At 40.3% G+C, this 13,633-nt stretch overlaps 1 protein-coding gene across 4 annotated transcripts in view; it reads right to left on the minus strand.

Annotated features, from left to right (window-relative positions):
* The window catches only part of SLC7A2 (solute carrier family 7 member 2), a 76,415-nt gene that overhangs the window by 5,393 nt on the left and 57,389 nt on the right, over positions 1-13,633 (minus strand). For 3 of the 4 annotated variants that reach the window (XM_058720081.1, XM_058720082.1, XM_058720083.1), the window contains 6 exons: positions 11,989-12,211; positions 9,968-10,107; positions 6,907-7,009; positions 5,042-5,247; positions 3,888-4,054; positions 3,038-3,146 (listed from right to left, as the gene is read on the minus strand). In XM_058720081.1, the coding sequence (XP_058576064.1) occupies positions 3,038-3,146; positions 3,888-4,054; positions 5,042-5,247; positions 6,907-7,009; positions 9,968-10,107; positions 11,989-12,211 (948 nt within the window). Of the gene's footprint in view, positions 1-3,037; positions 3,147-3,887; positions 4,055-5,041; positions 5,248-6,906; positions 7,010-9,548; positions 9,686-9,967; positions 10,108-11,988; positions 12,212-13,633 lie in introns of all 4 variants that reach the window. The other variant, XM_058720084.1, reaches the window with a different exon arrangement.

A 13,633-nucleotide genomic window follows, 5' to 3' on the forward strand; every position in this document is an offset into this window, starting at 1 on the left:
TCTATTTTAGAACACAAGGCAAGAGGATTCCCGTGCAGAAGGTCCCTGATGGATGCTTTCTCAGCACAATGTGTTTGTCCATTGTTAACACCCAATCTTTACAGAACTTATGTTTCTCTCAATAAGTGTTTTCAGACATCTAGGTCAAAAAAAATACACTGATTTTCTCAAAACTCAATACTAAACTCTAAACAAAAGGATATGGGGGGGGGGTAAGATCTCAAATGACATCCCAAACACAAGTGGTGGGGTGTCAGACTCACAGTGAGATATTTTGGAAAGCATGCCCTATGTAAACAAAGGGGGCATGTGTAAACATGTTACTGTCACCAGGAGAGGCCAAACAATCATGTACAAAGCAACTAGTTATTAACAGCTACGCTGGCTGGGAATTAGAAGCAAAGGTTTTAAGTATCCCCACTAGATAGTTTATTACTTACATGTAGGCATTTTGCTTTGAGTTATATATTTAAACATTGGTTGAGAGTTTGGGGTTGATGTGAAATGCATTATAATCTTCCCATCTAGGGGCGCCTGGGTGGCTCAGTCGATTAAGCGTCCGACTTCAGCTCAGGTCGATCTCGCGGTCCGTGAGTTCGAGTCCCGCATCGGGCTCTGGGCTGACGGCTCGGAGCCTGGAGCCTGCTTCCGATTCTGTGTCTCCCTCTCTGTCTGCCCCTCCCCCGTTCATGCTCTGTCTCTCTCTGTCTCAAAAATAACTAAACGTTAAAAAATAAAAAAATTAAAAAAAAATCATCTTCCCATCTAAAATAACAGGAAGCAGGCTACCAATTAGCATTTTGGCAGGTATGTTGACGAATGATTCTACTTCCTCTCATACCTCAATGGTTTAAAGACCCAGCCCTCCCTGTCCTCACATAAAGGTACTATGATCACCATTTTATTTTTTATTTATTTATTTATTTATTTATTTATTTATTTATTTATTTATTTTATGATCACCATTTTACAAAGAAACGGGCACAAAAGCAGAGAGGGAACTCGGCCTCGGCCACACAGTGAATAAATGGCAGATGTAGATTCAAACACAGAGAATCTGGCTCCATAGTCGATGCTCTTAACTAAGATCAAGTACATTAAACTAGAGTGGACTATGTTTGAGGAAAGAAGCAAGGGCTCATGGAAAGGTAGGAAGCATGCTGAAGTTCTCTGCCAGATTTCAAAGAGATTCTTCTGGGCTCAGAGGAAGGGAGAGAGTTCTAGAGTCCTGTGCCCTGGGGGTTTTGGGCTCCGCTCCCTGGCACCATGTACACAGGACCCCAAAGGAACGGCTGTGTTGCTACATCCCTGAGGGTGGGGCTGACCGGCAGGGGATTCCTGTCAGGATCCTGGTCCTGAAGCAACAGAAGCACCTACCAGAAGTGGCCACAGTGATAGGAAGAGAGGACAAGCTGGTTGTAACCTGTGTGAATGGATAACCTGTGACCCGAGGCACCAGCACCCCCATTCCCTGGCACAGTGTGAGGTCCCCAAAGTATGGGCAAAGCCCTAGTGTGGGTGTGGGGAGATGAGCAAAACTGACAGAGGTCAGATCTCCCATCAACTCAAGTGGGTTGGTGGCTTGAAACTGAAATGAAGTTAATTTCTAGCCAAAGCAAACAATTACATACACAAGAGTGAATCAGGTTCATTCTTGCTAAGCCAATGGGAAGACTGACAAAAAACACACACTCTTCAACCACTCGGCAACCCAAACAATGCAGATTTAGCTCTTGTTTCTCTCTGCTTCACCTTACAGACATTTCTCCTCACATTTTCTTTAAAAATGTTTATCTGTGTTTGACAGAGACAGCGGCACCAGGAGCAGAGAGAGGGAAGGAGACAGAGGATCTGAAGAGGGCTCTGTGCTGAATGCACCCAGCCAGATGTGGGGCTCGAACTTGCCAACTGTGAGATCACGACCTGAGCAGGAGTCGGTCGGTCGACTGATTGAGCCATCCAGGCGCCCCTCTCCTCACATTTTTAAGACAAGTGCTCAGGGCTTTAGTCACAACAAATGCAAACTTTTATTTTATAACTCAATTTTTCACATAGGAAAGAAACCATAATGAAAAACAGTATAGTATAGATATAAATAAGCATACTGATGTCATTTAATGCTAAATCCCAAGGTTCAAACAGTAAGAACTTTAGATAACAGAAATTTCTTGCTATCAGCTCACTCAAAATGTCTTCAGGGGCACCTGGGTGGCTCGGTCGGTTAAGCATCTGACTTTAGCTCAGGTCATGATCTCACAGTTTGTTGGTTCAAGCCCTGCCTCAGGCTCTGTGCTGACAGCGTGAAGCCTGGAGCCTGCTTTGAGTTCTGTGTCTTCTCTCTGCCCCCTCTCACTCACGCTCTCTCTCAAAAATAAATAAACATTTAAAAAAATTAAAAAACAAAACAAAACAAAACCCCAAATATCTTCAGAACTCTACTGATATACACTGACAAGAACGGGCTTTGGAATCAAAGTCTTACACTGCCATTCACAAATTTGATCCCTGGACTTTTTGGGGCTTCTTTTTTTTCTCACCCATTAATTGGAGAAAGCAGAATTTACAGATTCTACAGGGTTACTGGGAAAATGTAATTTCAAAAAAAAGGGGGGCGCCTGGGTGGCTCAGTCGGTTGAGTGTCCGACTTCGGCTCAGGTCATGATCTCATAGCTCATGAGCTCGAGCCCCACATCGGGCTCTGTGCTTACAGCTCAGAGCCTGGAGCCTGCTTCGGATTCTGTGTCTCCCTCTCTCTCTGCCCCTAACCCACTCGCGTTCTGTCTCTGTCTCTCCCAAAAATAAAAATAAACATTAAAAAAAAAAAATTAAAAAAAAAGGTATCTGAAAATATTTGGAAAAGTAAGCATGCTGATGATCTAAAATTGGGAAAGGAAGAAACTGAATAACAAACAAACAAACAAACAACAAAACCCTTTATTTCCAGGAAGGGGGAGGGGATGAATTTGTCTAATCACAGAGCATGAAAACTGGAGAAACAGAGCCAAGGTTCAGAAAGCTAAAACATTAAAAGACCTACCAAGTGCCATCCAAATGCTAAATCGGATCCATGTGTCTGCACTCAATTGGACCATCAAGTAAATGTTCACCAGGATGCTGAAGGCTGGCAAGAATGGTAAGAATGGAACCTAAGGGGGAAAAATATCTTCTTAAGTAGACTCAGATTTGGAAAGCACATTCCCCAAACTGTGTCAACACTAACTTGACATGTGTACTTTCACACTGTGTCAATAAGCTTGTATTCTTACAAAAAGAACAACCTGGAGAAAAATCATTCCTGTAGAGTATACTAAAAGCAACGTCCCATTTTACACTATTTACATGCAGCCCAAAGCAACAGGGATTTATCCAGCCTGCTAACATCTACATCATCACCAAGATGCAATGGGTTTTAGGGTTTGGTTCAGTTTAGGGTTTACTGGTTTAGTTCAGATATCAGCAGGCATGCCTCTGGAAGTCTGGATACATTTGGCATCTCAGAGGGATCCTTCCAGGAAGCTCTCTTCAAGCCCAAACCTGCTCTTAGTTCAAATCCAACAGGACAATTACAGCAGAAGGGCTTTTAGTGGGAATAATCTTCTTGAGAGAGTACCGAATCTCTAAAATAAAATTTCTTTATTCCTTGATTCCATAGATTACTTGACAAGAAATCTGTTTACTATCATACATAATAATGTGATAGGAGCATATTCAGGGTTTTGAAAAGCCACGTAGGGAGAATACTTATGACAAAAGTATCATCTCCAAGAATCGTGACACTCTAGTTCCCTGGTTAACTTCATCAGAAGTGACTTTTTTTAAACTTATAAAACTAACCCATAAGAGAAAATGTGCGAAATATTTAGGATCTCTAATTTCACAATTCGTACCATGAAGGCTACTTTTTGCTGATTCTGGGGCTGCCTCCAAATGGTGAGCACGACGACGATGCAGAGAACGAGGAAGAGCACAAGGAGAGCGAGACTCCACACCTCCAGCCGGGCAATAGCGTGGACTCCGTAAGTGGTCAGGATGCTCAGACCCAGAACCAGAAATGCTGTAAAGATGACACGTATGGAAAACAAAATCAGCACGCGCACGTCACTCATTCCCTCAGCTCAAGCCGTCTATTTTGATAAGATATCAAGTTCTTTCCGGATCTACTTTGCCAAATACTAAGATTCTTCATTTCCATTAGGGGAAGACATGGCTGATCCCACTGACTTAACCTCCACTCGCTTCCTCCTGACGGTCTCCTCCTCCCCTCCTGGGACTACCATCTTGCTCCCCCTCCCCATGCGTCCTCTGGGTCCCCCTTCGTGACATCCTCTGACTGTATCACATGGGTTGATGGGATGCTGTCTGGGCTGGAGATTTCTCTGTTCTCAAATGGGAGATGGCAGGTCTGTCCACTGTCCACGGTTGTAAACAGTGATTGTTAATGCAAACAAATAATACATGATCTGTGTCTTTTCCCCCTATTTCAGAAGGTGATGTCACCACGCGCCCACCCTATCTCTGACCATCACGTCCCTCCTCTGTGCTCTGGAGAAGTCTGTACTTCCCTCAGCTTGCCACCAATAATCCTGTTCCTTTCAGCCCCCCGAGAGCAGGGGCCATTCTTCCTGCTGTCCCAGGTGCCCAGCAGAGCTCTTGGCACGTTGCCAGTGCTTGGTAAATGTTGCTGAAAATGTCACCCATGACATAACGGCGGGTGAGCAAACAAGACTTTCTCTACTGCGTCCCAGTGTGTTATTGGCAGGTGTTCCTGGGACCCCCGGACGGCCACTGAGATGTACCAGCTTTGTACAGCTGCCACTCACACCCTAGGGAATGTCTTCCTTTCTTCTTCAATTACATGATAAATCTATCCCACTAATACATGCTCTCAACTACCAGTGATCCATTGGGCAGAACCTTCAGGGCTCAGGGCAGCGGCAAACTTAGTCTAAGGCAAGGTAAGGCCTTTTGTCCGCGTCCACATACCCGCTCCAGCTACACACCCCTGGGGGCCTGTGCTCTGTGCGCGGCACGGCGGACTTACCGAGGAAGCCCACCAGAAAGCTCACGAGAGAAGATGACTGTTGCGTAGGCAGAGCTGAGGGGCTGAAGAGAATCCGCAGGCTGAAACCCTGCCCCTGCAGCATGGTGACTTGGGACTCGCTTTTCGAGGCCGCGCTGGCACATGATCCCAGCGCTTCTTTTTCAGGACAGCATTTGGGCTGCTCGTAAGATAAGCCGGGCTGGTACCTGTTGCCAAATAAACGTCCGTGTCTTCATTCTCCAACAGACACTTGGCCCAAATGAAACGAACACCGTAAACTCTAAGTGAGACCCCTTGCAGGGTCCCAGCTTGTGCAGTAAACTGACACTTTTCATGACTCCGCCCCAGAGCATGCTGAGCCAGGCCACAAACCTGCTCAATAAAACATCTGCAGCAACTCTGAATTTCCTCTGACAGCCGTTTCATTACAAAGTGACACAGTAGATGCGGAAGAGAGTTACATTTTCCAAGGGAGGCGACTGTGACTAGAGGAGGATTATCCTGAAAATATCTGGGTCCAAAGGAAATGCGTTTCAAGAAAACAGCACAGAAACTCTGCTTAAGCGTCAGCTGCAGAGGGACATCCAGTCTTCAGGTTGGCATTCAACTGCCGCTGGCCATCTGCCTCTCTGGCCTCATCTTCCTCAACCTTCCTCTCCCAGTCCTCCAGTTTAATCCAGATGAGCTCCGCCCGCCATGCTTCCCAACCTCATGTATGCCAAGTCTCTTGATCAATTTATCCCCTTCCTCTCCAGCCTGCGTCAGGATACCAGCCTACTTCACCTCCTAGGATCTGCCCCTGTCTCCTCAGTGTGGTCTCCTTCCCTCTGAGCAGCCTTTCCTTAAATGCAAAAGTAACATTTGACCTCAATCTAAAGAAGAAATATGCTCACTGAGGGAAAAAATTCACAAAATACACAGAAGAGAATCAAAACCACCCAGTGTTTTGAGGCAATTTCAGCCAAACAGAAATGCATATATATGACATGCATTAAAGAGATCATAAAAGATGCATTAAAGTGAAATCGTAAAAATGATTTCTTCATGTAAATCTATGGTATTATTTAAATAAATTCAGATGTTAATACAGCTTTGCTGAATCAGATACATTTATCCATATAATTATCATATTATTTGCTGTAGAAGAAAAAGCGTTTACCTCTTTTGTAGAAGAAAAAGGGTATCCTCATTTGTTTCACCGTTCTGCTATTGATATGCAAGTCAGTTTAATTTTTTTCACTTTTGCAAATTGCCTTTTTCATAAACATCCTTTATAAATCTATATAGATATCTTTCTCTATATTTATCTAAATCTGTGTGTGCCTCTTTGATTAAAATCTTTATTATAAAATCTTAGCAGCTGAAATACTGGGACAAAAGATAGAATATTTTTAAGTGTTTTTATACATTATAAGAACTTGTGGTTCATATAGATTAGGCCAACTTACTGCTAATTATCAACTGTGTTTAATTCTTTGCTAAGTAAGGACCGGGGCGCCTGGGTGGCTCAGCCGGCTAAGCATCCGACTTTGGCTTAGGTCATGATCTCGCGGTTTGTGGGTTTGAGCCCCTTGTCGGGCTCTGTGCTGACAGCCTGCAGCCTGAGGCCTGCTTCGGATTCCGTATCTCCCTCTCTTTCTGCCCACCCCCCACTGGTGCTCTCTCGATCTCTCTCAAAAATAAACATTAATTCTTTGCTAAGGACTAAGTATGTTTATTATACTTTATAGTGATGTTTTTCTGCCCATGACCTCTTGCCTCGTGAGACCAGTAGCTCCTCGAGAGCAAGGATGGTGAGTCCTGATTTTCTTTATTCCCTGGGCTCCATGTGACATGCAGCATTCGGGACCAATGAGGACACTCACCTGAGGATGAGAACACATGCTGCAACCAGAGAGTAGGCCAGAAGAGTGCCAATGGACATCATGTCCACAAGGGCCTTCAGGTCAAAAAGAAATGCCATCACAGCTATTGGGGAGAGAGCAGAATGGTAAAGAAAATGGCCTCTCATGTAACTCCATACAGTTGATAACTTTCAGGTCAGGGACAGTTGTCATTTTATGGTTCCAGGACCAATGATAAATCAAACAAACTATAGAACATATATTTCTCTCAGTTAAAAAGGTGTTCCTTAGGTCATACAAACTGCTGGTGAAACTTCCAAACCCCTTAGCTATCTATCAAGTATAAAACACATCTACTTTGATTATTTAAAAAATATTGGCCTCATTGGGTGTTGTACGGAAACCAATTGGACAGTAAATTTCATATATTAAAAAATAAAAAAAAAATAAATAAATTAAAAAAGATAAAAAATAAAAAATATTGGCCTGACAAAGAGTGAAGGTATCATATGACAGAACACTCTCCTTTGATGTTTCAAAAGAAAAACATTGCTCAGAAATAGGAACTAGCTCTTGTGAAACAACCATTAAAAAATTGAAATGGAAGAACTTTCATTACAGAAATTCCACGATCATTTGCATTTCCGTCTGCATCCTGAATTATGCATATATGAAAGAAAGTAATTTCCAATTAAATTACATTCTGGTATAGGTGAAATTCCATGCTGGTTAAAACTCCTCACTCTGAGAAGATGGGACTACATTTGAGGGATGAATCTATGTCCTACACTCAGATTGCAGTAATGTTATGAGGCAAAATATACTTTCTAGCTGGATAGTTAACTTGCACTTGGCAATTTTTTTCTCCATTGAAACATCAAATACCGACAATACTAACTTGACTTGACCGCGTAGTTGTCTCTATCATTGTTAAGTAGAAACACCACATTCTATTCCCATGGTTTCCCAGACGTCTCTTAGCAAGCTTTATATCTCTATGATCTCACTTTATCTTTAATCCAATAATCCTATGAGACAGGGGAATTATATAGGCTTAACTATATGCAGTGGCCAGAATCTGACTGGTTTTGACCTCCCAACCAGCAATTTCACATGGTTTGACCTGATAAGATAATGATCCTCATTTTATAGACAGGCTAATTTGGCAAGGTTATAACTGGTGGCAATAGAATTCCATGTAAACCCTACTTCTACCCTGCTTCCTCATGTTCCTTCCATGATACATCATTTCCTTAATGCACCTCATGCCTTACTTTGAAAACCTGCCGTTGCTAGTATACTTACATATTAGATTATTACAGTTTCAGTATGTTTTGTAAGAATTACAAATAGCAAAATAAGTAGCTAAGAAAGAGGAAGATGATTAATTATCCAGATAAGCTCTCCAATCTAAGCTAAAAACAAGCACAGTAAGGTGTGGGAGTAGAATAACAAAAATATAGGATTTCAGAACGTTTAAAAAAAAGCCTTCTGCTCTAATTATCTTCTTTTGTTATTAATGTCAATATGTTATACTGCCAAATTAAATTCCTTCTGAAGAAAGAAGGATATATTTTGTAAAACTCTGAATACAAAATAAAGTATTACTGGGCAAGATTTCACTGGGAAACAATAAACATTTTTATGGAATAAATAAAATGTATGATCCTTTGTCAAGATTTATAAATACTTTTCACTAGCATAATGTACTGTTTAGTAACAAAATGGGCTATAGATCATCCAGTGCAACCTTCATTTTATGGGGGCAGAAATCTAAGCCCCCATTAAGAAAATAAGTGACTTGGCCTTCCAATGTATGTCTAATAAAGTGCCAAATTTATTAAAAAACATTTACAATGTGAAGTTGTTTAGGCAAATATTTTCTGACTCTGAAAAAATACTATTTCATGCATAATTTAAGCATTAGCATTCTGTAATTTCCCCCCAATTCAGAGCCTCAATCAAGTTATCGGTTTTGATTTGAATTTTTACTACTAAAACAGCTTTATAAAGCTTGCTGAAGTCTCTCTCTTGCTTCCTAGAACAGGACCTTTAAGGCCGTTCTCTCAGTCTGTATGAATCTCCTTGAAAATTTCTTCATGGAATAAATAAGAATCTGGCCAACGGCATTTTACAGAGATATTATGACATCCCCAAAGATAGGCATCTGCAAGTTTTTTTTTCAATATGAGTTAAACACCAAAACAGTTGAAAGCAAAAATAGAGTCCAAATGGGGTTTAAGAGGAAACAGTTGTTAGTAAGTCTTAGAGAACCATGGTGGTCCAGGCAGTGCAGATATCCCCACTTTGAGGGTGGGTATTTACCACAGCAAGTATAAATTACCCTGACATTTCTTATATTTAATTAAAAATGAGTAAAAATACGGTGAAGACCCATTATAACCCTTTGCACATTTGTTAGGTGCCCCAAAAATTAAAATAATGAAATGGTAAAAAATCCCCAAGGGTCAGTTAAGAATGAATTTCAGTAGACCACCACCACCACAATTTTCAGATCTCAATGTTCATAACCTAATTGATCAGTGATTTTTTTTTTTTTTCTTAACTTACATGCACAGCAAGCAGACCCTCTTTATAAGTCCATGCATGCGCATAAAACGTTTAAGGCCAATGCTGAAGAATCCTATGTTTGAAAAGCTTACCAGAAATGACCCCTGCCGTCAACGTGGCGGCAACTGGTGACTGCCTCTTACTCACTCTGCCAAGAAATCTAAACAGTAAACCGTCTCGGGCCATGGCAAATAGAATTCGGGGTAAAGGAAACATAGAGCCCAGAAGACTAGAACAGAAAAATTCATAATCCGCATGTGAGTTATTGTGAAGTATTACTCTAGACAGGCATACACAGGTAAAGACCGGACACACTAAAATGCAGAACCTAGGCCAAAAAAAACCCAGAAAAACAAACCCAAAAAAAACATCAAAAAAGGAAACATTCACAAAAAAAGTTACTGACCTTTATTTAGATCAAAACAGAAAACTACCTAACTGCATTTCTCTTCAGAATCCTTGATGAAAAAAAAGATCCCCCTTTTCTTAACAAAAGTCAACTCTCTCTCACCTGCCACCGCACCCGATGATAAAGTAGCAATTACTGGCGTCTTCGTTTTGGAATTGATTTGAGCTAGACATTTGAAAAGCAACCCATCCTCCGCCATAGCATAGATTACCCGCGGCATTGGGAAAATGGATCCAAGAAGACTGAATAAAAAGCAAACACATGCAGGATGGCAAATACATTCATGCAAGATGACATCTCAGAACTGAAATTAAGCAACTCCTATAAAACTCAGCATCACAACCATGATTATGACGTCTTGTTATTTTTAAATGTGTTATGATTGGGCATTTAAAAATACTTGCCAATATTTACCATTGTGTTATGTTATTATTATTATTCTGTTATAGATATTTGCCCCGCACACTCACCACACTAAGAACAATAGTGCAAGTAATTTGTGCATGCCCGCAATTATTACTGAATTAAAACTAAGTAATTAAGACTTAAGAAAACCAAAACCAATCATAGCATTAAGACGTTTTTAGTGGCAATAACTCAGAAAACAAAATTTCTAAAAGGATATGAAATTAGAGATTAAGTAATTTGAATTCATAGTATAGTCACTTCATTTATTCAATGATTATGTACTTCTTGTATTTATTTTACCATTATTTTTCCTCATACTGCTTGGTATTTGATCATATTAGTAATAATACCCAGCATCACAAGATAATCAAGAGAGAAAGGGTAAAAAAAAACACAAAAATACACCAACTTACTGTAAATTTAGTACACAGAAGTAGCCACGATTAAAAGTCAGGAACAGCAAAATTTTAAGAAAATGCTCTTTGCTTTAGATGTTTCAAATTTCTTGTGTGTTTACTGGCTGCACGAATCCATACATGACTTAGTTATAAAAAAAAATAACCATTTGAAAGAAAATATGTAAAATATTTTGTTTTAAATATTCATTTTATCTTTTGACAAAGCTGGGCTGACTTGGCCATGGATAAATCTTTGTCTATCTTCTAAGACCATGATGGCATGATGTCTTCATAGTTCAGATTTTTTCAAACTATTCAGAATAAACCTCAACATTAGCAGATGGCTGAGAAACCAATGGGGGCAATTTCTACTTGTTACTAAATATTGTCCTGAATAGAAAATAAATAGGATTTTTTGAGAGCGATGAAAAGCTAGGCTGATGAATTATATGAAGAGATTTTTTTTCTAATTTGGACTTTTAACAACTTATTTTCACTTAAAAAAATTAGTAATCAGGCAAAGAGATTAATTTTCTCTTTGTAAGAATTTTATACAGTATCCCATGATATAAACTAGAATGAAATATCTTATAATCACATGTTAATTTGAAACGTGAATAGCTCAGGGAGCCTGAGAAATGGATTCTCAAGTACGAAAACAAGTAGCCCCTGAAAATTCTGGGCAGTTGAGATTCAACTACCTTTTTCTTTCCACATAGACATTATATGAACTTTCAGCATTAATTTCAAAACAGTAATTTCTATTTCTAGACCAAGTTCACTCCGATCAGTACTAAGAGAAAGTCTCAGTGTTTCACAGTAAAAAGCATATTGCATTGGACAATGTCACAGCATACAGCTCCCAGTCACAGAGACTTGATATTATTTTAAAAGTCGACAGAGAACATCAAGTCTGCACACCAGGTCTCAGTGGTCTGTAACACTACAAGTAATACCGAAGCCAGCAGGGAAACATGCTGGTATAAATGTCCTAGGGTTTTATAATATACACACATATGAATACGTGTGGCATACATGTGTGTGTATGTGTCCATGTGTATCAATGCCGTATACATTTCTACTGAAGCTTGGACCACCATTATCTTGAAAAACTGACTTTTAACTGATGGGTGAAAAACGTTTTGTCACTTAAGACTTTCATATGGAAGTTCTGGTCAAACTATTCAGAGAATATGTAGTTGCATAACATATACCTTATACTAGGAGTATTTTTAAAACCTACTGAAGCAATTCTTTAAACAATGACTCCTCTGCAGTAACACCCACAGCCCCTGCCTCACAGGCAATGCAATATACCTTGTTGACAAAGCACAGAGGGAGCCCGCTGCAACAACGTATTTGGCAGGACCCCATCCAACATATTCAAATGCTACTGGAAGAGGGCTTTTCTCATCCAGGAGGTAGTATGGCATCATAAGTGTTAAAGCTGCAGAGACCCCAAAATAGGCCATAAAGCAAACAAGCAAAGAAGTCACAATTCCAATAGGAATCGCTTTCTGAGGATTCCGGACTTCTTCACCTAAGGAGATATAAACAAAATATTTGCATATTTACTAAAACGTTAATAGATAAAACACGGATTCTTCTTCTCCTTCATGGTAATTTCAGTCTGCTTTTGTCCCTTCTGTTTTCTTAGCTTGATCCATCTATTCTACATGAAATTTTCTCTCTTCTTAAGCATACTCTGGGGCATCTGGGTGGCTCAGTAGGTTAAGCGTCTGACTTCAGCTCAGGTCATGATCTCACAGTTTGTGAGTTCGAGCCCCGCGTTGGACTCTGTGCTGACAGCTCAGAGCCTGGAGCCTGCTTCGGAATCTGTGTCTCCCCCTCTCTCTGCTCCGTCCCTGCTCATGCGCTGTGTCTCTCTGTCTCTCAACAGCAAATAAATGTTAAAAAAAAAAAAATTTAAGCGTACTGTTATTACACAAAATTCCAATTCCCAGAGGCAAGAAGAGAAAGCAAGATATCATGCAGGTCAGTTTCCCATTTCTAGAAAGAAAACATGGTATACCAGCATATTAAATTTTTTGGGATAGCATAGCAGTCTTAATCATTTGGAAAATGACTCATGCACAGAAATTAAATGACTGCCATGGCATTCTGTGGGCCCTTACATAGGAAGGCTTCCATAAATATGAAGGTAAACTTTTTCTACCCAGTGTGCCAATTTATATTAAGCTCCAGTTTCAATAACAACAAAAATAGTGCTTTGAATCTTTCTAGTAAGAGTTGGCATTTGCAATGCCTCAAAATGGTCAATCACACGGCCATACAGTAATCTGAACCCAGAAGAAGCACGTAAGAGAGTGATTCTGACATGATGGCTTTGTTGCATAAGATAAAGAGAAAAGAATTACCACAATATATTTTATCTTACTAAAAAGGAGACAACTTAAGAGCATGGTCATCATTTGTTACTCATTGTGATAGTACTGAAGGTTACTTCCAGGCTGAAGGTTAAGGACAGTAATTATGACTAACATTTATAAAATATTTGACAGCTTGCAAAGTATTTTTCAAGTGTATTATATTAAAAAAAAATTTTTTTTAATGTTTATTGAGAGAGACAGAGTGTGAGAGGGGGAAGGGCAGAGAGAGAGAGGGAGACACAGAATCCGAAGTAGGCTCCAGGCTCCAAGCTGTCAACACAGAACACGATGTGGGGCTCAAACTCACAGACTGTGAGATCATGACCTGAGCTGAAGTCGGACGCTTAACCGACTGAGCCACCCAGATGCCCCTCATGTGTATTATATCGTAAGTAACCTTCATAACATGAGGGGTTAACATGAGGGATAGGTACTGGCTCTCCCAATTTTACCAAAGTGGAAACCAAGGCTCAGAGCATTTTACTAAGTTTCTTTTTTATCACATACAGTAGGCACCACAGCTGGGTCCAGAACCAGCCCTGATTACCCCAAATCTCACTCTTTCCTTGACC

The sequence above is a fragment of the Neofelis nebulosa genome, chromosome 3, assembly GCF_028018385.1.
Source record: "Neofelis nebulosa isolate mNeoNeb1 chromosome 3, mNeoNeb1.pri, whole genome shotgun sequence".
NCBI classification, from domain to species: Eukaryota; Metazoa; Chordata; class Mammalia; order Carnivora; family Felidae; genus Neofelis; species Neofelis nebulosa.